This window comes from Haemaphysalis longicornis, unplaced genomic scaffold, assembly GCF_048455015.1.
Source record: "Haemaphysalis longicornis isolate Haplotype H1 unplaced genomic scaffold, Haemaphysalis longicornis Haplotype H1 scaffold_1, whole genome shotgun sequence".
NCBI classification, from domain to species: Eukaryota; Metazoa; Arthropoda; class Arachnida; order Ixodida; family Ixodidae; genus Haemaphysalis; species Haemaphysalis longicornis.
This window is the reverse complement of record NW_027526203.1, coordinates 277,163,834-277,190,905: the sequence shown is the minus strand read 5'-3', so window position 1 is coordinate 277,190,905 and position 27,072 is coordinate 277,163,834. Positions and strand designations below refer to the sequence as shown.

The window sequence follows — 27,072 nt, the reverse complement described above, 5'->3', positions numbered from 1 at the left end:
AATTTTGTCGCGTTCCACTACTCGCGCCTGTTTCTGGGACGTTTTGGTACTGTTGAACTTCGACCACTGCCACGAGATCGAAGTTTACCACTGCCCTGCCACAGACAGACAGACAGACAGACAGACAGACAGACAGACAGACAGACAGACAGACAGACAGACAGACAGACAGACAGACAGACAGACAGACAGACAGACAGACAGACAGACAGACAGACAGACAGACAGACAGACAGACAGACAGACAGACAGACAGACAGACAGACAGACAGACAGACAGACAGACAGACAGACAGACAGACAGACAGACAGACAGACAGACAGACAGACAGACAGACAGACAGACAGACAGACAGACAGACAGACAGACAGACAGACAGACAGACAGACAGACAGACAGACAGACAGACAGACAGACAGACAGACAGACAGACAGACAGACAGACAGACAGACAGACAGACAGACAGACAGACAGACAGACAGACAGACAGACAGACAGACAGACAGACAGACAGACAGACAGACAGACAGACAGACAGACAGACAGACAGACAGACAGACAGACAGACAGACAGACAGACAGACAGACAGACAGACAGACAGACAGACAGACAGACAGACAGACAGACAGACAGACAGACAGACAGACAGACAGACAGACAGACAGACAGACAGACAGACAGACAGACAGACAGACAGACAGACAGACAGACAGACAGACAGACAGACAGACAGACAGACAGACAGACAGACAGACAGACAGACAGACAGACAGACAGACAGACAGACAGACAGACAGACAGACAGACAGACAGACAGACAGACAGACAGACAGACAGACAGACAGACAGACAGACAGACAGACAGACAGACAGACAGACAGACAGACAGACAGACCAAGATAGTCGGGTTTAAGTGAAGTGGCTAGTTGGACTTGTTGAACATAATTAGGGGGCGACAGCGCAGCTGAAACACGGACAGAAAGGAGGAGATACCGACACACACGAGCGCTGGGACCAACAGTTTATTGAAAGAGATACGCACACATATATATGCGCAGTAGCCACACTATACTGCTTGTTTATCAGCGGCGCATGTGTAGGAAGCCTAATTCCTCCTTAGTGCAACAGACGCTGAGCTGACGCATGCCAGTCCCAACCTGTTGAGCAGTTCAGCCTCTATAATCTCTCGTGCGATACGGTCAGAGTATTTTTTAACAACTGCTTTGTCGAAGAAAGGCACACATCCGCATGTGGAGCAGTGCTGGGCTAGAAACCCATCGCGCACCCATCGTTTAAGTAGCCCCAAAAAGACTATCGTCTTTAAAAATAGTATCCCTGTGCTGTTGTCCCAGCGCAGATTCTTTTTTTTAGTGAAATCGGATGCCTGGCCTCGTCATTCGCCAAATTTGCATTTTTGATGGCGCTAATTGGCTATTTTGGGATGTTGTGATGAAGCCGTCCTGCGGCGATTCGTTAGGGTGTATGCGCTATGCACTTTTAGTAAACGATTGCGTTGCTTGGCGATGGCAAGCGCATATAGAGCTAGCCCCATGCCAGTGACGCGCAATGTTTCTTTTTACTTGGAAGGGGCACGCTCAAAATTTGATTTATTGATTGATAATGGGGTTTAACGCACCGACGCTACACTAGCGATGAGGCGCGCCGTAGTGGAGGGCTCCGTATTAATTTCGACAACCTGGGAATTTTTAATGTGCGCCGAAATCTCGGACACATGGGTGTTTTTGCTTTTCGCCTCCATGAGAAAAGCGACCGCTCAAAATTTCTCCGAAGCAAAATACAACAGGCAAGAGGCTTTCGCGGTAATCGTGTCAACGTTCACCGACCAGTCAAAAATTTGAAAAATGAGAAACTAAGGCATCTGACTATCCCCAGTCTGCAGAACAGATTTATTTATGTCGTTGATAGTTGCTAGCTTTCTTTTCCCATTTATAAACTGAACATGGGAGGGCATCTTTGTATTCAAAGACATTTTCTATCTCTCACACTAACAAGTAACCATGTCAAGATCTTCCGTTAGAATTTTGGGGTCCATTACACATGTAACGGGAGTATCACTGTAACATGCAGATGACTCTAACACGGAGTCAACTGCGTAGAATCTAACGGTGGACGGAAGAGGTAAATTCGGGGGTGGTGGTTTGCAAGCACAATAAATAACAAGGGTTGAAGAACGTACCCCTGTGGTATACCGAATAACACGTCAATGGCGAAGGACGATACACCATTGACCACCGCTTGTAGTTTACGCATGTGTAGTCATTAATCCAGCCAAGTAAGCGTTCGGTTATTCCTAAGCAAGATGCTTTAGACAAATGTGGGTTGTGCAGCCAACATCGCATGCTGTTTTTTAGGTCCAGAAATACGGCGTCTTTTTGTGTGCTATTCCTCATACCCAGTGCAATGTAGTGAATAAATTCTTTCTGGTGGATTGTGCGAGAAAATTCAGGGCCAAAGCCGGGCAGGTAAGCGGTGAAAAGCCGTTATCCTCGATATGCTTCGCGAGGCCTGAATAAATTATATGCTCTGATGTTTTAAAGTAAAAGATGTCAAGGGCAGCGGCCAATAATTATGTACGTTGGCTCTACCTACTTACGTCTTAATGGGGTTTGTGTCAGCCAATTTGTAATCCTTTGGTAATTTCCCATTATGCAGTGATTCTTAAAGATTATTAAAATATGAGCAGCAAACGCTTCATATAAACCAATTCGTGCCTGTGTGTAGTATAATGTGCGTAATTTAAAATATAGTGGGCAAAATTGCGCAGCAGCTCTACCTGTGCGCATTTCTCGCCTTCTACTATTTTCGTAGGCATCGTTCCAAGAATGGCCCAAACCATGCCCAGCTATGTTGTTTAATCCCAACGACTTCTAGCACAGTGGGCTGTATTTCATAATCATTCTAAGTGTATGTATCTTTCACGTCCATTTCATCGTTTGTGGTTTAAACTTGTGCCGAACCAACTCGCCCTGCTGTCGTGCTCTAGTGTGAATTATTTATATAACAGTAGATACTATTCCGTCAGCGCTCGGTGATCACCATTTCGTTCATTGCATTCATTCGTGCTGCTCCGAAGTTTCTCGAGAAGCATATCGCACAACTTCCCGTCCTAATGCAAGTGACTTCTTTTACAGGGGACGCTATTTCGTCAATGCTCTGTGCTCATGTCGGGTTTGTTTATTATGACGTCGTTAGCAATAACAGGGTGATGTTTGCAAGAAGTGACCGACATCAACGACCACGTCGACGCCAAGCGTTGAGACGTCGTGAAGATTCAATGTAAAGCGCGTCAGGGCCGAGCAGGCGGCTAATAGAATGGAATTGAATAGAATGAATGGTCGCAAAGGCAGCTAATGCCGCTGGTATGCGACCAAAGGTGGCCACTGAGAAAGAGGAAGAACGCAAAGAACACTTGGCGCGGTGCTAGGATGTGGCTGCTCGTAAACGGCGTGCCAGATATTCTGAAGCGAGAGAAAACCTGCGCGTCGATCAGTCCTGAAAGCTTTACGGAGATCTACACATGCGCCTATAAAAATTAAATGCGAAAGCATTCCTAAGGATCAATCAATGACCTTATATTATTATTTTTCTTCACACGGCTCCAAAGATAGATCGAAACCAGTTTAACGAGCTCCTCATGTCGATATAAGATCAGAGCATTTAATCTGGGCAACGCTCGTTCAAACCGACTGTCACATTATTTATTTATAATGCCACCGCTCGAATTTCTGTGTCAGCACTTCGAAGCAGCGGCTCCCTACTTATCGTTCTTGCGAAATAATTTACCCCTTTCTAATTCTAAATTTACGCGTGTAAGGATGGCCATGGTGTACACGTCTACTTTATTTTGCTTTCATTTATCACAAGAGCGGTAGAACCTTGCGCATGCGATAAGGGCCGTATCAGCGGTTTCTCCACCTTCAAGAGCACATTCGGCAGACGAGCTCTCATTTGTTTATTTTTCGGGACACGATGGTATCGCCTGTTTCGTATCAGTTTAAGGCTAACGCTTGCTAAGTTAAGCGTTCCTGGAGGACAAGGTTTGCGAATGCTATGCCTCTGCACTGAGCAAAAAAGGCACGGAGGCGTGGTCTCCGTGGCTGAAAGGCGTTGAAAAAGGCCTCAATGGATCATCTGGTGCAACCCTACTGCGGCTGGATGTGGTGGTGCAGGAGCTTGCTGCTGAAAGGTCTTTTTGATGCATTTTTTCCGGGAAACTCTGAGATAGTGCGCGGTACTGCAGACAAAGAAGAAAGCTTCAAATTGCTCAATCGTTTTTACTTATTTAAGATGGTTGTTGGAAACCGCAAAATAATTGGTTAAACCAAAAATATATAAACATCCTTTTTCAAAGTCTTTTAAATGACACATTTAGACTGGCAGCTCATGTTCACTTTGAATTCCATCAATTATTTTTATCGTTAGCTTGGGTCCTCATTCGACGAAGTGGAGGAAAACCTACTGCTTCCTTCAGGCATGTCAGATACAGTTTGCTGATCACTTTTTATGTGATTGTGCGGGAAAACAGAAGAACAAGCCGGTGCATAAAAAGAATTGTCAAAGTCCTAAAAATGTATTTTTATGTCGGTGCTGTGTGTCGTGTGAAAGGCACCATCACCTATGCGAAACACTACTTTCTAGGTTACCCCGCACATTCCATTAATAAATCAATCATTGGTTTTATTTCAAGCAGAGGTACATAATATTTGCAAACAGTGCTTGGACCCATAGCTAAAGGCTAGTTGAACCCTTCGAACCCTTGTTATAGTATAGAGTTCTGCGCTTACTGTGAATACATTATTCTTATTTTTTTTCACAATACTCTTTATTTTTACAAATACTAAGGTTTAACTGTATTTTAACAACGTATTTTAACCAGCGTTACAACCAGAAACAACAGGAGAAAGCTAGCGTTGTTTATTGCGAGCTTCTGAATAGTTCAGAGAACAGAGAGAGAGAGAGAGAGAGAGAGAGAGAGAGAGAGAGAGAGAGAGAGAGAGAGATGGTGGGAGAGGAGGGAAGAACTTTTTGTATATAACAATGAATCCGAGACAGTCCCACTGGAGTCTTGTCAGCAGAGAATATAGAACCAGGGGCTTGAAGTGATATAACCAATATAACTAACACTATTTTTCTATTTTTAAATAGTACATAAATCACAAACTTTGCGCCAAGCTTCCCTAGTAGTCAGGGGGGGGGGGGTGCATGGCCCCCTTGGCATTCTGCGTGAGCACGCCTATGAGAAACTTCTTATACAAGATCCACCACTTCTTCTTCGTCATTCACGATTGGCGACGTAGCAAGTCGTAGGGAGCCAAAGTGTAAGCGTTGGAGATACCTGTTTTCAGGTTTGTGGCGTTTGCTTCATTATTAAGCAACGGCTGTCGCCTCGAGGGGGGGTATTCGCATTCACGGCTCCTTAATCTACCAATCATAGGCCACCTTCTTTCTACACTTGCGCACCCGTGATGCAGAAAAAAGACAGTTTTGGAAAATAAGCGTCGGCCCTCTGCCCCACCAAATCGATTGATGTGGTATCCGCCATACCAGCAAGTTCCTGAACGCTGTCCAGCATATATCGCCACCAACATCGACAGCTGAGCGTTGCTGACTCCTAGGCATGGCGACCTACCTCGTAATCGCTAATGGGCCGACGTCCTAAGAGTCAGGTTCCTATGGCAGGCAAACAAAGAAAAGAAAGTAAACAAAAAGACTTTCCGCGTGGGGACCCAACCCACAACCTTCCGATTGCTTGTTCTGTACACATCCCTGGCCTCAGCGCCAAACTCCGAGCCAAGGAAAAAGAACTCAGGGAGGCTCAAAAACACTACTTCGACGGTCACCACGAAGTTTACACACTCGCAGTTCTTTCTGCCGACCTATAGATTTCGATCATAGACCTGCAGCGCTTCAGAAAAAAATCAAAAGTATTGAGTTTCTACCGATGCAGGGGAACTCAGTCGCAACCGAACGCAGCTGCTGCAAATGCCCCCGGTGAATACATTCCGCACAGGCCTACAGGACTCCGCACCCACACAACTTATCGAGCCATGCGCGCAAGAGTGAGGATAGCCGGGTGCTACCCACACGCACACGCACAGCCGACGCTGCGTGAAATTCCCGCAACGTTTTTGTACTAAGTGTAACGAGTAATACGTGTAGTAGTATGTAGTACGTAGTAGTGCAGTAGTGTAGTAGTACGTGTAGTCCGAAGCGCGCCACTCAAGAAATGTTCGCGTGCGAAGACGACAGAGCATGTCTGAGACAAAATACACCTTACGACTTGACTCCATAGCATCAGAGATTTCTTTCGTACGCCCGGATGTCCGACGGCCTGTTAGTCTACACTACGCCGTGAAGAACATTACATTTTCACATTGAAAAACTACCGGACGCACGCAATCCCGAGGACGATATTATGATCGCTTCATCATTATGCCGTCAGTGCACCCGCTGGAGAATGAGTGCATGCTCGAAGAATTTCCGGCGGTATCTTCATTTAAACGGTGCACATAGCCATGTTCCCGCTTCCGGTACTTTTGTTGCTAATGGTTACCCAATGCCGTAGTCATTGACGTACGCTGGGAGTAGAGGGATGCGAGACACACGCGGCGGGCATTTTTAACAATAACCAACCAACCAACCAACCAATCAATCAATCAATCAATCAATCAATCAATCAATCAATCAATCAATCAATCAATCAATCAATCAATCAATCAATCAATCAATCAATCAATCAATCAATCAATCAATCAATCAATCAAACTATTGTTTATTGGTCAGCCCAGGAACACCGGGAGGACCTTTGAGCTGGCGCACGGAAAAAAAAGGCGATGCAATATGTGCACATCTCGCACAAGAAATAAAGAAAATAGCATTAGTTACACTGAACAAAAATTATCCACTCGGGCATACACACGCACATGACGCACACCGACACGCAAAGAGTAATGCCCAGCGCAATAAGGCATTGAACGCGAACGGTTATAGCGCAAGCACACATAATGTCAAGAGAAATATACGGATGGAATAATGTAAGCCGAACAAAAACGGAGCAGCTAGGACGGCTTCCACTTTAGATAAGCATAAAAGGAATATACATGTAAGAATAGTACAAAAAAAGCGAATAAGAAAGAACGAAAGAAGGAATGACTTGCTTGCATTTCATGTCGAAATTACCGCATAAAAGTCAATCATAGATAATGAAGACAAGGATAAAAAAGCGTAAAGATATGGCGTGACAAGATCACGGACATTCTTGCGAAACAGAGTCGTGGAATTATTAAATATATCTAAGTATTCACAGTGCTGGTTGTACATACACTGCAACCGGAACATAGGGCCCAAGCCACGCAGAAATTTGGATCATGATTATTAAACATATCTAAGTATTCTGAGTGCTGGTTGTACATACACTGAATCCGAATCATAGGGCACAAGGCACGCAGAAATTTGGATTATTATTATTATTAAACATATTTAAGTATTCTGAGTGTTGGTTGTACAGTGCTCACGGATTGAAACGAGACACCGAGAGCGCGCGGCCACCGGTACATGCAGCGTCGCCCGCTGACGCCCGCGGAAGCTAGGCCCGCGGAAGCTAGGATGACGCTGTCATCCTCGCGGTGTGCCAACGTGGAACGCCTAGCTTTCGCGGGCGTCCGCGGACTACGCTGCATGTACCGGCGGCCGCGCGCTCGTGGTGTCGCGTTTCAATCCGTGAGCACTGTACATACACTGCATCCGGAACATAGGGCACAAGCCACGCAGACGTTTCGGAATATGAAGAGCATCGTGTTTCCTGATCATCTTTTTCGGCACGTGAAGTGGAACATGTAGCAGCAGATCTGCACAAGACACTGAGTGGGGAATAATTTAGTATAGGTAGAGGAGATCCTCTTTATTCCGCCTGGAGGTTAATCGTAGTAGCGTCAACACAGAGGAGGATCCAGAGTTACTATTATCGGTGAAGCGATGGTTAAGCTAATATTAACTTACTTTAGACCCCCAAAATAATCATACAGTTTGTTTTGCCCGTGCTATTCCAAACAACGCAAGCATATTCAAGCTGCGGGGGACAGCAGTAGTGTAGAGCTAGAGAAGAGAATTCGGTACCTTGAACGCCTTCGATATCCGGCACACAACACCAAAGGATCGAAGAGCCCTATGAGTAATTAACCGGATACGCGACGAGAAGCTCAGCTTGCTGTCAAAATCGCACCGAGGTCATTAACCTCTACTTCACCTGTTAGCACTTTATAGTTACTGTTATGGGGGAACAAGATGTCACTTTTCCTTTAGTATGTCTTTACTTAAGTTTTAGATGTATTCATAAGAAGTTTGTTGCGAGGCCACCAGTACGAAAATGGCGATATTGCTCTCTGGAGAGCAGAACAGCTTGCAGTGTTAGAAATAAATCTAAATATTTTGATATCATCGGCATATAAGAGAAAATTACAATCCTCAAATGCTGGCGAAACATCATTTATAAAGATTCAAAATACAAGTGGCCCGAGAACAGGGCCCTGCGGGACACCACTGGTGGCCTCATAGCAAAGTGAGGACTGCCCATTTACACTCACAGAACATGACCTTTCACATAAATAATTGCATAAGAGGCATGTAAGGGATGTATGGATATCGAGTTAAGATAGTTTGTTAAATAATACTTGGTGGCAGACGACATCGAAAGCCTTACTATAATCAAAGTAAACGACATCAAGTTGTCCTCTCCCCTGCACAGCTTCCGAGGCATGCAGCTTGAAATTGACAAAATTGAAGGTGGTCGATCACCCAGAGAAAAAGCCATGCTGCTCAGGTATTAATATGTGTTTTATACTGAACACCAGTAGCATATGCAATACTGTCTGAAAGAGCTTAGAAGCAGCGCATAGAATAGAGATTTGCCGGTAGTGCATGTGGTCCAATCCTGACCCTGACTTAAAAACAGGAAAAACTCGCACAGTCTTCTAACGAGCGGGGAATTTGCCAGTTTTGAGGGAAGTTTGAAATACAGACGTCAAGACCGGCACATAGAGATTACCAAACGCCTTGAGTACTGCTGAGGGAATGCCGTCAGTTTTTGCTTACTATAGGGAATGTCGTCAGTTGCTTAATAAAGCGAATGACGCCTTCATTCGCTTTAGAGCTTTGGAAACAATATTTTCGACAATTAATATTTCTGAGCATTTACAGAGCCCCAGAGATTGTTTAGGGGGGCAAGCTGCGCTTTTCTTGTCGTCTACGGAAAGCAATTGTTCCGCATATTCATTAGAAACATCAGATATGCTCTCTCCCTTCTCAATAATAATAATAATAATAATAATAATAATAATAATAATAATAATAATAATAATAATAATAATAATAATAATAATAATAATAATAATAATAATAATAATATTAATAATAATAATTTATATTTTATATTTATAGCTGTAACTGAGATTCTCATGATAACATCATCATCATTACCATTAAGGCAAAACGTCTTGCGACGATGCTTGTGTCTTGTAGGTTCATTTCGCAAGTACAAGTGTTCTTTGTAAAACACCTTTTCAATCAATAGACCTGCGCATGCCCTTAGACATTTTATTACCTCAAATACACCCAGGTGTCTTTTGCGTTAAAAAAAGATGTTTACATGTTCGAATCTCCTCTGCGATGCCTGTGCACATGGCAGTTTAGTAGGGATGTTATGTCCCTTTCGTTCGTATGCACAGTGGTTGCTAAGGCGTTTCTGCAACACTGCCCCGATAAGCTGAATGCGAATTCCAGAAATCAATGGCAGGAAAGGTTCTCGAAGCAACTGACCCATACAGCAAAATAAGCATACATTTCGGGGGCCTATATTTTGCCGTAAGAATTTGAAGCTCCTTTGCGTGATGTTGCACATGGCCACTTGTTTTCTGCGTATCTGTGATAATTCTTCTCGCTGATTCTGTCGCGTCCGCTGACCTTTGTCTGACAAGCATAGTAATGTCTCGTATCTGGCGCAACCTGATGAACACATCTGCATACTATTACACTGTTAAAACATAATATTGACATAATAACACACTAACTGCATGTCACTGGGCGCGAATCAATGTAGAGGTAGGCACAACAAAGCGTGTCACGCCTCGCACACTCGCATCCTGGTAGCACAGCTGAGCTGGAAATGATCCGGATGTTTCGAAGAGTAAAGCCTACGTGCGACTTTTTTTTTCGTGATTCGTTGATTTATTCGGTTGCACAATTTTGTTGCCTTCATTTTTGTGCGGTTATGAGCGCGTTTTTTTGCAGTAGGTTTGGCTTTCTCCTAAACAGACCGCTCAGCTGTTGCAGCCGCAGCTGTACATCCTTTTGTGTGTACGCAGGGAGCTGGTGACAAGTGTGATGCAGCTCCGTGGCTCGCCGTTCCGCAGCTACTTTGCGGAAATGGGTCGTGACGAAGTGCTGCTCGATGACCTGGCACCGCCATCGTCTGAGCAGCGCGTGCGCGTCCCCTTCGGTAGCGACGTGGACGAAGCGCAAGTGTGTGACGTGCGGGTCGAGGTGCGCTACCCGCGCTTCGGCGTCGACAAGGAAGGCTCCATGCGCCTCATCGTCAACGACGGGGGAGACTTCAAGCAGCCTGTGCGCGTAGAAGTCTGCAGGTACGACGGCGAAAGCATTCGTTCTGTCGCCCTTCCTAGCACCACCACGGCACGCTCGAGGCGTCGCACACTCGAGGCGCATACGTGCGCCTTGCACGTATGTGCGTGTGCAAGGCGCACGCACATACGTACAACGCGTACATTAACACTTGCGTTGCAGGGGGCGGCAGAAAGTTAGATGGGCAGGTGAGATCAAGAAGTTTGCGGGGATAAATTGGTCGCAGTTAGCACAGGACCGGGGTAATTGGATATTAATGGGAGAGGCCTTTGCCCTGCAGTGGGCGTAGATAGGCTGGTGATGATGATGATGATGATGATGATGACCACAGTACACGCAAGGGAACTGAAGCGTTGGATTGTTACTCTCAATGGCTTGTATGCTGCCGCATGCAAGACCGATCACTGCTAGCTCATGCTTACAGGTCAAACGGAGAGCGATGTCTTAAGACATCCACCATATAGAAAATTTTTATTACGGGTTCTTGGACCACGTAAACCTAGCAGCGCATCCACTGTTAGAACGCACTACGGCTGTGGCTGGGATGCTGGCAAATAATCGAAAACAGTGGTACTGCCCCCCCGTGCAATGCACAGGAGGGGGGTACCACTCACGTGGTTCTGCTGGGATATGTGTTTTTACCTGCACCATTTGCGGCCAATATATATTATTCTACACTTCAAAGACCTGCACTGCCATTGACCATTTAAATGCAATTTCCCAAAGCAACATCAGCGGTACTGTCTTCAAGTAAGCACAACCGATAGTTAAGAGTGTGTCCCTGTTTAAATATCTTTTTCGTCCATAAACAACAGCGCAAAAGACAAGGACTAGGAAAGAAGCTGTTGTTTATGATCAGAATGAACCAACTGGCCCCAGTCGAGACGCTAATTAAATTTTTTTCGTCTTGTTATTCTGCTTTTGTTCCCTCGAGTTCTTCTCCTAAGAGTCAGAAAGTGGCTATTAGAATCCGAATGAATGTTTCGTGGGTCTTTCAGGATCTTTGCCTTACTTAACAAAGCTGATCAGACAAATTTAAATCCTGGGGTGTGCCTTGTACTCAAACTTGTTCGTTAGGTACCGCAGAATGTTAGGCTTTGCGGGCTTAGAAATAACGAAAATAGATTTTATACTACATCATTTTAGTTTCGGCCTCACCACAGTGCACGTGCTCAATTATTACAATGTGGGGCAACGCTGTCTTAAATCACAATTACTGCATGCTATATTTGTAAATTCCGGGAAGAAAGGATGGGGTGATTTACCTCCGTGCAGCTGTGCTAATTAAGGTGCATATATTATTTATCTTCGCCATGGGCGTTTAAACGAGCTCTACCAATTTTTGTTCGCCATTCATGTCATCTGAAATGCATTGTCACAGAGGGTATTATAAGATGATGATTTAATCTCAGTTTTTTTTTCAGCGGGAAAACCGTTAGATTGTGTACTTGAGCTTCTACGGGAATATAATGTTTATTGCTGCTCTTTAAACACGGGCCTTATTGCAGTAATGAGCGTTCTCGCTTAACAGCGTGCCCGTATACTGTATTCCGCCTATTCAAACGACAGCGTGCCCGTTTTCCGGGATGCCTGTAATTCAAGAACGACGGCAGCTGTCACCTTGGTTGAAACTTCAGGTTGCGGTATCTTTTTTCTTCGCACTATCGTACGGCTACTGACCATCTTGGGCAATTCAAAAATATTCATGTGCACCAACTTGCCTCAAGCTATTCGTGCTCTTTGAACGAGATAACTCTACGTAGTTTACGTAGGGTAAAGCGGGGATCGTACGGTAGCACAGTGGTCCCTAAGGTTAGGATTTGAAACACAGGCCATGCAAGTCGGCTTATTTATTAGCGACCGCACTAATAAGATCATCTTTCCCCGACGTTTCTGTAGCCATCTATAGTCCCAGATAGCCTCATTGAGTGTTCGTTCACTTCTAGTCATTTCAACACCAGTTTGTCTGCGTTCGGTAACAGCGTTACCTAGTTTGGAGGGCGCACTCGCCACGACTGAAAGGGACAGAAAACGCTGAATGACTTCTTGTTTTAACTGGAAGATAACCGCTTTGGAAGCTGCTCCGGCTTTTGTTCGGCGTCCAACAAAGCTTTCATTGTTGAGAAATAAACAATTAAAGCTGCTCCTCCCCCTTCTAAGCGCGTAAGAATTTCTATGTGGACTCAACGAGGGAACCAGTCTGTAACGCTGGATGGGCCACACCTCCACCGCATAGAAAAGGCTATAAATAAAGGTCCCTAGAGCCTTCATATTTTTATATAAAACAGCCCATATTGTCTCCATAAGCAATGTCTCCCTTGCAACGTAGTTGTGCATCACAGTAAGGCCGTCTTCAAAACGGTTTGGTGCTGCTTGGTGCATAGTGCTCCGTAAGGATACATGAAGTTTTATGGTGGTATTCAATAAAAGGCGCTTGTTATTCATATTTTATAGCAGCCTCTTTATATTCCCCTCCAAAGTTTTTTCCCAGCAATAGGTTTGCGTACAGCAGTGAATCCGACTTTGAAAGGGCTCGGTGTAGAGCGCTTTATAGGAAAACGGGGGGTCTGGTGAAGTCGACAGCATAACAGAATCTTCTCTGGCCGGGAGCGTACGTTGAAACAAAAAAGAGAAGAGAACCATTAAAAAAAAAAGAAAAAAAAATTCTTTTTTCTAGTGGTCGGCGTCTTTTTTTTGTTGTTTCAAGTGTGGGGCATTATGCAGTTACTGAATAAAATTAGCTAGGGCCGTCATACGTTGATGTCAGATTAGGTAAATGGCTCCTGAAAATGTCATTCAACAATTCCTGAGTGCGCAGTAGCGAAGATGACTTGAAAAAGAATTTTTGTACAGCGCTTCATACGGATATATGCGGTATTATGAAGGTATTTAATAAACGGCCCTGGGGTCTTTCCTACTTCGATATCAGGCTGCGTATGTTTCCCATACAGGGCGCCTTCCCAGCAATGCATTTGTTCACAGTAGTGAAGCCGACTTCAGATGGGCTCGGTGCATAGCAGAGTGGCTCACTCATTGATCCGATAATTCCTCCTTGGGACAAATAGGGGAACAGCGCAACACAGACACAACACAAGAAGAAGAAGGTGACAACCACGAGCGCTGACTCGCAACTGACCAGTTCAACTGGTCAGTTGTAAGTCAACGCTCGTGGTTGTCACCTTCTTGTGTTTTGTCTGTGTTGCGCTGTTCCCCTATTTGTAATCATGCACCAACTCGCCCAAGCCTTCACCCTTGCATCCTCTTTGGGAGTTTCTGCATTTTTTTCTCTCTTGCTTCCTTCCCATTCTCCCGTCACGTATGCGATCACGTAACACATCAGGAAAAGGGGCACATACAAAGTTATTTAAATAGGAAAAGTGCTGCCACCTGGGGCAAATTGTAGGAAACACCCGCGATTCCACAGCATGGCGGCTGACGCAGGAGCTTGTGTAGCCGAATGCACAAATAATCTCAGACTGCTGCCGCTGGTTGTCGTATATAAATAGGCAACGGCAGCAACATGGGCAATAGCTCTCCCATTCACCTCCAAAGATCTCCTGACTCTACATGTACGACAACGAAAAACATTTGGCTGAAATCGAATCTGAAACGAATTTTACCACCATTTGTAGTGAGATAGTTGGACGGAGTTAACGTTGTCTAAAAGCTGAATTTCTTGACATTTCAGAAAACACGTAATGAGTGCAAATTTCCCCAGAGGAACGTTTAGGAGATCTCCACCAGTCCCGTTTCACCATTCATGATTTATGATGTCGCAAATCGTACAGCGGGAGAGTTGCAGGGCGATGATTCCTGTTTTCGGGCATTGTAATTTCCAGCGTTAATAAGAAACTGCTGTTGCGATGAGTTGTATATTTCTACTCATGGTGCTGTAATCTACCGACAGAGGCCTACTGGAAAGCCGGACTAGTTGAAAAAATTTAATTACTGGAACTGCGCACAAAAAACCTGACCAGAGAAGAGAATGCACGCAACGCAGCACAGCAGAGAATACAAAGAAAACACAGAGAACACCGAGGTCACAGCAGAGAACACAGAAAACTGCGCATAAAAACCGGCCCAGAGAAAACACACACAACGCAGCACAGTAGAGAACACAATACAACACCTGCGTTGTGTGTGTTGTCTTCTCTGGTCCGGTTTCTTGCGCGCGAGATCCTGTCATGAGCGAAAGAGGCTAGAGTCCCTTTAAAAACTTATTCAGCAGGCCGGGGACTGTATTTAATTGATTGATTGATTGATTGATTGATTGATTGATTGATTGATTGATTGATTGATTGATTGATTGATTGATTGATTGATTGATTGATTGATTGATTGATTGATTGATTGATTGATTGATTGATTGCGGGGTTGAACGCACCAAAGCTACACCAGAGCTACAAGGCACGTCGTAGTGAAGGGCTTAGTGAATTCTGACCACCTGGGGATCTTTAACGTGCGCCGAAATCTGGACAAATGGGCGTTAGCGCATTTCGCCTCCATCAGAGGAGCAGCCACCGCAGCCGGGATCGAACCCGCGTGCCTGGGCTCAGCAGCACAACATCTCAGCCTGTGAGACACCGTTGCGGGTGCCGTAGTCTGTCTTATCGCTGCTGGATGTGAAAACTTCGGTTAAAACCCAAGGTACGCCTGGTGTACTTCTAGTGGGCTAAAAACAAGGAAAAACTAGCACACGACGCCACGTGTACGTTAAAAACGGCAGGCGTTTGAAATTAATCTGTAGGTTTCCTCTGCGGTACGCCTCACAGCCCCAGGTGTAGCTAATGAAACTAAAATTTCTATTGGATGTGGAGGTTTCCAACTGTGGCTTTTTCTCACAGCCATGCGCTCTGTTGGCTTTATCCCGACTAGGAACGAAGGCGGCACCTGCGACCGCATCCACGACATGCTGCCGGCCGGCCACTCGACCCGCTGTGCTACCAAGTACGTGAACCGGGTGCTCGTGGCCCTATTCACTGAGGACAACCGTGTCGAGCCCAAGCCCACAAAGTTTGCCTTCCCCGCGGCGTGCGTCTGCTACGTTCGCACCTACTACTACCCGAGCAAGGTGTGAGCTGCTGAGACGTCCCAAATGTCGCCGATGGTGGACTGCACGAACTGGCAGCGCGCTCGAGGCGGGGCTGTGGGACGAAGGCTCGTGGGACAAGAGAAAACGAAGCACCGTGGTGGCATGTGCCGTCTGACACCCATGACGGCCGCGCTTCGTTGAGTGAACGACGATAGCGTTTCGGCTCTTCCAAAGCCCTTATCGTTTCATGACTGCTGTGCCCACTGTTCGCTGCGCAAATGCCGCTTGATTCAGAGACAAGCCCTAGCAACGCTACGCGCGCAGCTAGTGTCTTCAAATTTTGCAGTGTTCTTGTTTTCTCGTTGGGCAGAAACCAGCCGACAGGAATCTCCCATGCCCTCAGCGTGGGTGATAAATATGTGCGCGCAACCCGCACCTCAGAGCTTGGCCCTCAGGGGCTTATATCAATTTTGTGGGGAGCGGATTAGCAACCTTATGAATTTAGACTGTGCTCAAGAGGGTCAGAAAAGTATTCCGCTTAAAGCTGGCAACCGCTCATAGAAAGAGCTCTAAGTTTCTGGCTTGCAGTGCTGTGGAACTTTTTTTTCTGTGTTCGAAAGAGGAACTGAAAGGGCGGTGAGCATTTTTTTTTTCCAGTGATTCTCATGTCGGCGAGTTGAAAAAAGTTGTGGAAGAGGTGGTTTTAGAGCATAAACACCGGCCTCATGCAACGAAGTGGTTGGGGGACACGATATCAGGAAATTAGCTCCTTTTTACGTAGCGTGGCTCAGAAGCAGACCACTGAAAAATTAAAATTTAGTGTCCTTGTTTGGGTGTTTACTGGTGATTCTCCTGCTGGCCAGTTGAAAAAGTAGTGTTTGGAAGGGGTGGCTTAGTGACTGGCTAGAACACATCCGTGGGCCTCATTCAATGAACTGGTTGGAGGACGCGATATCAAAAAATATACCCTCGTGTTGTTGCGCGGCTCAAATGCAGAACACTGAAAAATTAATATTTGGTGTCCTTGTTTTGGGGTTTACTGATGTTTCCTATTTTAAGGACGGGATTTTACATTTTGGCGCTCTTTTTTCCACCCCTGTATGGAATAAAGGATGTTAATTGATTGAACTGCAACAGTGACCCAGGATCGCCGTCGCTGTTACCCCGATTATGGGAGCAGCGATGGTAGTCTCTGCATGAGCGTTCTCTCAGCTCGTCACAGCAGCACACCGCTGTGGATGGATGATCGCAAAGTGGTCAATAAACAAAATCCACATCAATACCACGTGACCAAGTTCCCCCCCTCTGAATAAGCAGCAAAAGTTTTGCCCCAGTAGTGCACACGTGAGTACGCTCTTTAAATGCCCATCAGCATGGTATTTTAACACAATAGTCTGTTTGGGCTACCCAAACACGCAAAGTTTGGTCCGTCCGTCCGTCCGTCCGTCCGTCCGTCTGTCTGTCTGTCTGTCTGTCTGTCTGTCTGTCTGTCTGTCACTCGAAGTAACCGCCAGTCCGAAACTTCAAAGAAGACTTGAACAAGAAGTATATACAGGCAAAACCTCTCCAAATTACTAAAACTGGTGACATGCCTCATACTGGTCAGCATTGTTCATCACAAAGAAAACATAAGGCACATTTGAGGCAGAACTTAAGTATATAATTAAGGGTAGCTGCGCTTTTTCATTAAAAATTTACGTGGGTTTGTTTTGATCGGAACAAAAAAAAGGAATAAAGACTGCGCCGATGAGACGCGAGATAAGAGCGAACACCAAAATAAATCATGACGTCTCGAGCTACTCCAAAAAACAATAGCAACAAAAGTTCCCACCACACCGCGCGTTAGCAGGCTGAACGCGGGAAATTGAATGGAATTGAGGAAACCTTCGTTACAGGGAAGAGCAAGAGAGGAGGGGAAGAGTGCGAAGGGTGCGAAGAGTAGAGGAGAGGCCGTTACATGGCAGTCTTCCGGCGGCATTTCCAACAAAGCAAGCAAGATACGCGGTCATCTTTTAAATGCGAATGCATTTCTTAGTCGAGCCATGTCAGGCGCCGTGCGGCGTCCGCGCGCCCGCAGGTGTTATCTCTCCGCTCTCACCCCCTCTCCCATAGCAACAGCTGCGAGCGCGCGCGCTCCTCCTCTCCCCTAGCAACCGGAGCAGGTGGTGCGGGCGGATCAGCGCAACACCGACTAGATACGAGGCCGTATGTCACGTGTTCACAATGGCACCTACGTCACGGGGTGGAGGCCCTCTTCATAGGAGGCCAGACTGAGAGCGAAGGGGTCAGCGGGGCTGGAGTCGGTGTTGGCTGGAGTGACTTTGAGCGGCCGCGCAGCGCATTCCTGACGCCGGATTACCGCGGATTACCGCGGCCGGCGGGGCGACCGGTTGGGGGAAGCTTCAAAGAGCATCTCTCGCGCAGTAACTTGTGTCACGAACTACTTTTTAAATTAAAAAAAAAACAAAAAAACAAAAAAACAACGTGTTATGGTTGAGTTATGTAACGTGTTGACTTATGTAAAGAAACTGCAACAAAGGTTACAAGTGGTGCACAACGTCACTCGTGCAAGGAATTTTTTTTAACTATGTAGCGGGCTACTTCTATACGCGGAGACGTCACCCGGTGCTGGTCCGTTCGTGCAAGAGTTGCCAGTTCGTCCGGCGCCGGGCTGTGGTTTCTGCTGCGATAGTTTTACGTTCCGATCCACACAGTTCGTTCCCTCGTTTCTTTGGCCACTGTTTACTTACGAAGTCAGCATGCTGAGCGTGGATATGTGCATCAGCGCTTGTGCGACACTGTGACTTTGTTGCGCATTTGTGCATAGAGCCTTTCTTCCTTGACTATGTGTGTGTGTGTGTGTGTGAACACGTGAGTGCGTCATGCCGAACAAGTGCTGTGTACCTCGTTGTCGCGGGAACTACAAGAACGGTTCCAAAGTACGGATATTCCGATTCCCGAAGGATGAAGAGTTGCGTCAAAACTGGATTCGCGCTATACCGCGGGAAAACTTCCTACCAACAGAGAACACGAGGGTGAGTAGTTCTTCAGTTTTTTTTTTTTTTGCATATTCCATTCAATGAAAGATGCGCTTCAGTTATTAGAGAGGCATTACCGATTTTTGAATATTTGTTTGCTAGGCACAAGCTTAGCAGTACTGCTAACGATTAAAATTTAAAGCAGAGGTGTAAAGCACTAGCCACAAAACGTGTTTAGTTACTTACGCGAAGACTATTTTTTCTTCAGGTCTGTGAGCTTCACTTCCACCCGGAAGACATCACAACCGAAACATCGTATACAGACGACTCGACTGGGCGAACAGTCACTGCCCCCTTGCCGCATGCACGCCTACTCCCAGGGGCAATTCCGTCGATATTCCCCGACTGCCCCAAGTATCTGACCTCACAGCGCAGCGCGCGAGAAGCTCCCGAGGCAAAACGATTGCGCCTGGAGTCAAGCGCACTGCAAAAAGCTCTTCAGCATTCGGCCGAGACATTCCAACATGAAGTTGAAGAGGACAGAATTCAGTCGCTCAAAGACCTGGCGGACTACGTGAGATGCAATTCGTCGGCTTTCTGGCACGCAATAGAAGCGAACGAACGCCTCATCCTGCTGCACATCGTTGACGAGGATGCCCCGAGCATTAAATATTCCTTCACGATCAAGCAGGATTAGAGCATAGTCAAGTGGCGGCAGATCTCACTGTGGATCTACTCAGTGAGGATGACCCATCTGATTTCGATGTATGTGATGCTGGACACACGAAGGAGATTGTCCTTAAGTACATTTTGTGGTGCAGTTCGAACATTTTGCTGAAAAACTTCTGCTCCAGAATGAATGATGACATTCGTGACGCCAGTGAAAAATCAAAGAAAAGGAAGCTTCAAACACTGAGCAAAAAGTAGAATGTGTGTGGTTTTCTCCCCGGAATAAATCGTACTTGATGATCAAGATGTTGAAATCATTCGTCTGATTCTCTCGATCGCCGTGGCGGTAAAGCTAGAACATCAAAACTTTCACAAGCCGGATGCAGTACTTTGTTACTCCGTGGAGCAATGCTAGGATGCTCAGTAAGATTTTTTCCACAAATCCTTTATTCGGTCTAATTTAGCCGCAGCAACTGCGAACGCGGGAGCGTTGGTTCTGCTAAAACGTGCACGAAACACTGGCTTTCCGCCGCATTCACCGGCGTAAATGGGCCCCCACCCTCTGACGTCACCGCGGCAGCCCTACGGCCTTGAAATCTAGTCGGTGTTGATCAGCGGCGAGTGAGTGGAGAGGAGGAGTGCGCTCGGGCGTGTGAGGGCGCTCGCATCGCGGGAGCTCGCCGGAGCTCCCGCGTGTGTGGGAGAGTGTAGGCGAGGGTAGACGCGGTGCTTCGGTGCTTCTCCTCTCGACGCTCGCCCCACTCTTCCGTTCGCTCGGTCGCAAGTATATATAAATGGAATGTCTGCCGGCAACGGTACCTCGAGCAAGAAGTGTAATACAATCCAGTTCGAGCATTACACCTCTCGCTGGAGGTGAGAAAGACGAGCGGTCAGTGGCTTGTCGAGTACATGCGCACCAAGTACTCTATGCAGTGTGCCTCAACCGCCTCCGAACTCTGCCCCACCACCATTCACGGCAGTTGCATTGATCTAGTCTTTACCCGAAACTGTGACGACCGCATGCTTCTCAAAGACCCTTTGACTGTGCACTTTACCGACCACAAGGCAGTGATCGTGGCCGTCAAGTACAACGACAACACAAACAGGTGTTAAATAAATGGTTACGCTACAAATCACCGTCTCCTCATTAATTATAAATTCCACGCACTCTCGCGCAAAAGAAATGCATTCGCATTTCCTCACGATTCCCTTCGGGGAGGTGGGGTGAATTTTTGTTCCTCAACCGCTGTAATGTGAACCTGCAGTACGATAGCGGGCATGCTTCTGACTGACTCTTCCACTGGGCCTTTGAAAACGGCCGCTGCCGATCAACCGATCTGTTCTCCCTATTTTCCCTCCATACAACTTCCACCTAAACTTACAGTGGCCGCTTAACCACGGCAGCTAAAGAAGCAGGTTTTGAGGAAAGCAGGCCACGTACTGGTGACAATTGAGTGACCGTAAGCAGCGGGGACGCGAGAACGCCATAAGTGGGCATTAATAACGATGAAAGGCTATACGCTGGACGCGTCGTGGCATCTTATTCAAGGTGGTTTTGGCGAAGAAAGCGCGCGATTTTGAGGTTTCATCTCATCAAGCAACCACATTTGGCGGGATAGTGTCGCAAAAGAGATGCCAAACATCGCGTACTTAAATAAACCTTTTTTTTTTTTTTTTTGCTGAGAGTGTATGCTGCAGTTTTGTGTTGCATTAAATTTCCTTTGGTCCTTACTGTGCCGTGAACTAGGAGAGAAAGTCGGCGAGTCTGCATTAAGCTAAGCTTGCAGGCTAGTTGAATACACTCGAAGGTCAAACCACGCCGGTGACGTAGACTCGGAGTCTCTTCTTTGCGTATTTCTGCAGTATTCTACCCCCCCCCCCCCCCCAACCACTCCCCAAGATAATATTTTTTTTCTATCCTGCTCGCAGTCGGAATCGAGGGAAGTATATTACCCAGAGCATACAATGACCCGCTTGTGCTTGGCGGTTGTCGCTTTGCGAGCTTTTTTTATACGCCCCTGCTTCCCAACATCGCGAGGGACGCGAATTCTGTTCTTCGTAGCGGCGCCGTATTTGCTACGGCTCAAATACAACACTCGTGAATTAAGACCTCAGTTCATGCCCGACTGTTGTATTTCAGTTACTGCAAAATATTACGGGTTCACTTTATGTGCGCCGAAATTTCCTCGCTTTTGTGTGTCAATCAAGATTTCAGCACAAGTTAAAGATGCCAAGTTGGTCGAAATTAATCCGGAGCCGTCCACTGCGGCGCGCCTCATTTGCCTTTATGCAGCTTCGGGACATCAAATTTGAATATAATTCCAGTTTATGCTGCAGATCCCTTAGTTGTCCAAATCACTAAAGCCACATCACCATCCGGTTTGCCCTAAAGCCTGCATCTTTCTCCAGCTTAGGAATACCTATGTATTCCCAAGCTGGTGCCGGGATACAAAGTGCAGGGATACAAAGAACACTTCCCTTCAGAAACACAAACGCAACAGAGGACTCGGCATCGGAATGCGGCTTCCCAGAACAACAGTCGACAATGAGTAAAAGCACTAAAGACTGCGAGGACGATTTCCCCAGCCTCCAACAAGCCAACACAAGTTATCCAGGCAAGGATGATTCTCTTCTGGCCAAGCTGGCGAAGAGCGATCGCAGCTTGTTTATGTCCTTGATGTCGATTTCAAACAAATGCCAAGAACAAGAAATCCGCAAAGACTTGGTCTTTCTACTAACAGAGTACACCAGAGTAAATACGATTGCGCTTGAAGCAAACTAAGAACTGAAAGTTGCACAAGGGGATGATAAGGGTCTCAGGGAGGCATATGCCATTATCCCAGGAGCTCCCATATGCCCCAAGAAACAATTCCAAAAGTCTGAGGCAGACGCACCTGCAACAGGGCAGAAAACAAAAACTGCATTTGTAGTGCAGTCAAACCGTCCTCCAGTGAAGTTAATTGAGGAAATCAAGAAGACCGTTGACCCCTCTGACATAGGCCTTAAGGATGTTAATATCAGGCCCTCAAGAGAAGGGGTAGTCATCTCCTAAACTTTTAAAACAGGAATAGACAGACTTAACGAAATTATCAAGAAACATGGCAGCTTGAAAAAACAGTTTACGACAAACGTTCCGAAGGCAAAGCTCCCAGAAATCAAAATAGTCGGCATAGAAGAGGACATCGAGACAGACTTCGTCCCACAACGTCTCATGAAGCAAAACCATCTCGACTGCTCGGAGGAGGAGCTCAAGGTGAAGGCATCGTGGTAAGGAAAACATGGCAAGACAGTCATCCTGTAAATCAAGAAAAAAGCATATAATGCCCTGCTGGGTAAGAGTAGAGTAGAAAAGACCTTTATTCGGCCGAAGCTACCGGCCGAGCATGTCGACCGCCTGGGCGACCAGTCTGCGCTGTTTTTCTTCTCCTTCAGAGCCAAGCCAGTCGGTCCAGGTGGTGATGGAAAGGGATGGGGAGGGATACGAGTCGGATAGCTGAGCCGCCGGCAGTAGAATAGGCAATGAGATAAATCAGCGTAGGCAGTGGGGCAGTTGGGACAAGAACGGTCAGGTCTATAGCGATAGAGGAATAGGCGGAAGGGAGGGATCAGGGCATTCATTTGGATGTGCCCGAGGAGTCGAGCCTCCATTGCGGTGAGTGATGGGTGAGGAGGCGGGTAGAAGCGTTTGTCTAGACGGAGCTGAAGGTAGACCTCCTTGATGATACGGCGTCCTCAGAGGTACACCGTCCTCTGAGGGCCCGGGCGAAGGGATCAACGGTGCCCGGTAAAGAGTTTCGCGGGTGAGTTGATGCGCCAACTCATTGACGTCAATCCCGGAATGTCCAGGGACCCAACGGAGGAAAACGACGCATGGCTGTAGAGCCGAGACCGCTCGTTCGACCTCCTCTTGAAGAATAGAAGGTAGTGAGCGATTTTGTATGAGTATAATACCGGCGCGAGAGTCAGAAAAGACTGTATTCGGGGACGGGGGGAAGAGAAGCAAAGGACTGAAGGGCATGGGCAATGGCGAGAACCTCAAGAGACATTGCTTCCAGAGGGTGAAGGTACGGGCCGCTAGTGTGGGTTTCTTCTTCAGCACGGTGAGGGTGGTACAGAACGTAACCGCACGAGCCTCGAGGCGCCACAAAAGAAGCATCTGTGTAAGCAATTCCCTGGGTTGCGAAAAGAGGAGAATGATGCTGCGCGGCCGCATGATGACGACCTGCATGAAGGACATGGGACATGTTTGACGGGAGAGGGAGGATACAAAGGTTGGGCGCCGAAATTGCGACGGGAGGGGTAAAGGGAGAGACGGGAATCGGAGATTTACCCGCCTGAACCAGTAACCATTGGCCTTGATGGGTAAGGGAGAGCCGAGAAAGCTGGGAATCCCGATGGAGATTGAGCAGAGAGCGAAGGGAATGAAAGAGGCCTGTGGCAAAAAGCTTATCTGTAGAAGTGATGATAGGGAGGTTCAGTGCGGCCTTGTGGAGTCCAACCTGGGCGGTCTCAAGGGCATTGAGTTTAGTGTTGGTGAAGGAGATGTAAGGGATGAAGTACAAGAATTTGTTGAGGGCTAGCGCGTGAGCAACCCTGCAGGTATTAGCTTCCTGAAAACCCGCACGTCGAGTGACCACACGACGCAGAAGGTGGGTTACCGAGTGGCAGGTCGCGACGATGCTGTGAACGGCTTGTATGTTCTTGGCTGCATGCAAAGGAAAGCCAAAAACCTTGCATTTTGGTGACAACAGGAATGGGAGAACCAAAAATATGGAGAGAGGTGAGGTAATTGTGGGCGCGCTGGTAAGAGGAACGGTTGAGAAGAAGAAGCTCGGACTTTTCCGGAGCAGGGGAAAGACCAAAAGCGGTGAGAAAAGAGTTGATTATATCCAAGCCACGTTGCAAGGTACTCTGCACATGGCCCGGAGAGCCAGACGAACACCAAAGGGTGATGTCTTCGGCGTAAAGGATGTGATGAAGATCAGGTATTTCAGCTAGTTGGGAAGCGAGAGGTGCCATAGCAATATTGAAAAGGGTGGGGGAAAGAACAGCCCCTGAGGAGTGCCTCGAGTGATGTGGTGGGGGTCGGACAGATGGGAGTCGACTTGAAAGCGAGCCATTCGGTGAGAGAGGAAGGAGCGGGGATAGGAGTACATGCGGGAGCCGCAGGACATTGCGGCAAGCTGTGCCAGGATATGGTCATGCCGCACACCGTCAAAGGCTTTACGGACAGCGATGGTCACCAGAGCGTGGATTTGGCTGTGGATGGAAGAGAGAAAGGTGTTCTGGAGAAGCAAGACATATCCTGAGCACAGACACGGCGACGGAATCCGATGAGAGAATGAGGGAAGAAGTCTCTCTTTTCGAGAAATTCAGAGAGGCGAGTCAGAGCCATACGCTCAAGGATCTTACCAACGCATGACATTAAGGATATATGCCGAGGGTTAGCGATGGGAGGAGGTTTTCCAGGTTTCAGAATCATGGTAATAAGGGAAGAAGTCCAGGAGCTAGGTGGGTAGCCACTGTCCCAGGCTTGATTAAAAATCTGCAGGAGGAACTCTTTCGCATTGTCGGGGAGGTTGCGGAGAGCCGTGTATGTGATGGCGCCTTCCCCAGGAGCAGAACGCTTAGCATTTCCAACCAGGGCCGCCTCGAGCTCCCGGAGAGTGAAAGAGTGGTCCAGATCAGAATTAGGTTCACCTGAGTAGTCTACATAGCTAGGAGTAGGAGGGGGCGGGAGATAAAGAGAGGCTAGTTGGTCGAAGAGGTCGGAGGCTGTTCCTTGAGCAAGAGCTTTAGCTAAAGTGGGAGCAAGCGTGGGCTTAGTGCCTAGGAGAGATATAAAAAGAGACCATGTCGATCGTGAGTGCAAAGCAGAGTCAAGATTGTCGCAGAGAGCACTCCATCGAGAATGTTCGAGGGAAGCGCAGTGGGCAACAATCTCGTCTCGTAGAGCAGCGATTCTGGAAGCGAGCTGAGTATTTTGGGGTTGGGAGCGGAAGGAGCGCTGCAGTCGTTTACGGCGGCGCCATAAACGGAGAAAGTGAGAGTCAGGGTCTTGGATCGGATGACGGATGCGAGCACGGCGACTGCTGCTCGAAAGCGCAGCGGCAATGCCCGACGTCCAGTCCTCATACGACTCAAAGGAGTGGGAGGCCAGAGCCGTGCGAAAGGCGTCCCAGTCAATGTGAGTGACGAGGCGACATCGCGGGATGTGGGAAACGGAGATGGAAAGGTGAATCCTAAAATGGTCGCTGAGGAGGTTTTCCGCTGAGGCCCGCCACTGAACTGAAAGGGGCCCTTTACTTAACATTTCGTGAACACGGTGTCGTTTTTTTTTATAACACATTCCTCCCACGCTGCAGAAATTGTTCAGTCTACGGCCACCTGGAGAAATACTGGGACTCAAAGTGTTCAAGGTGCTCCGACGACTACCACTGCGAAGGCTGCACCAGGCATCCCTGCTGCTGGGTGTGCAAGAAGCACAACTACGACAGCGGCGAGGACATTGACACGCGCCATGCTTTCTCCTCCCGCGACTGCCCAACTTACCTCGGGCGCGTCGCGAAGGAGGCTGAGCGCATCTTCTTGTCAATGTGTGAGTAGGCTCATAGTAGGGAATTTTTGAACTGCCATGCAAGAGCTTCCATCTGTGCATATATGTACTATCGCGATAAATTGAAATACGAACAACGGAGCGCGCGGCTTTCAGTATATGCCGCGCATCCTGGCGACGGCCCGCTTATGCTCAGTACCAGGGGCGTAGCCATGGGGGGGGGGGGGGCGCCCCGGGCCCGTGCCCCCCCCCCCCCCCCCCCGAAATGGTTCGTGCCAGGCTGGGATGCGGTTCAAGTAGCCTGAAGAACCGCCTGATGAGGCGCGGAACCAGCAGTTTTAAGGACATTCTTGTTCATATAAAGCTGAAAACAAGGGCTACGTCAACGTCTGATGCCTGTGACCGCTCCAGATGCTGTACATGTCAACATATAGAGCGCGGCTGCATTTTGCGCCGGATACACCGAGCTGCACCGGGAACCTGCCGCGAGCCCATCGAAACAGTCCCGCTGTTCCGCTGGCGGAACAGCACGGCCGGCAATTGGCGGAACAGCAGGAAAAGCCTCATATATAGGCATACATGTGGTCTGGACTATACGTGTCATTCCTCGTCTTTACACTGGTGCAATGTGTAATAACATGACAGAGCATGTCAGTGTATTTTGTTCAGTCAACTATCAATCTTTGATATGTTTATTTTTCCACCGAGCTCGCATTTCATTGACTATTGCAGTTTTATAATTTCTGCTGTATGGAAAGCATTGCTCTGCCCATCTTGTATTTCCTCCACATTAACAAAAGTGTACAATTCTCTTTATTGCGGATCTTTGTCTTTTTGGCACTATTTCATTGTTTCCTTGACCTCCCTCTTGTTTATAATCAGCACTCTGTATTTGCTTAACCGGACTTTTATTGAATCTATGTCTGTTCGATTTAACGGCTAGAAATAGAATGAAATTTAAGAAACGTGGAACAAGCTCAACATTCAACAGCAGTGCTATAAGGTGTTCCGCTAAGCGTAAGTTTACTATTCCCGTTACTAGCACAAAAAATAACAAAAAGGCGATTACTTAAGGACGAAGACGCACGTTTGCTAGCTTCACCTCCATAATATACGAATGTGTCGCACGTACAGTCCAGTGCGATTCGAGGGTTATCGCGGGAAAGCTGCTCTTTCAA

General features: G+C 47.3%; 1 protein-coding gene across 3 annotated transcripts in view; it reads left to right on the top strand.

Moving 5' to 3' along the window:
- Positions 1-16,819, top strand: part of LOC144146571 (uncharacterized) — a 74,820-nt gene extending 58,001 nt beyond the window's left edge. For all 3 annotated transcript variants that reach the window (XM_077678517.1, XM_077678526.1, XM_077678522.1), the window contains 2 exons: positions 10,383-10,661; positions 15,535-16,819. In XM_077678517.1, coding sequence (XP_077534643.1) covers positions 10,383-10,661; positions 15,535-15,736 — 481 coding nt within the window. In that variant the 3' untranslated portion in view covers positions 15,737-16,819. The remainder of the gene's footprint in view (positions 1-10,382; positions 10,662-15,534) is intronic.
- Positions 16,820-27,072: the final 10,253 nt, after the last annotated feature.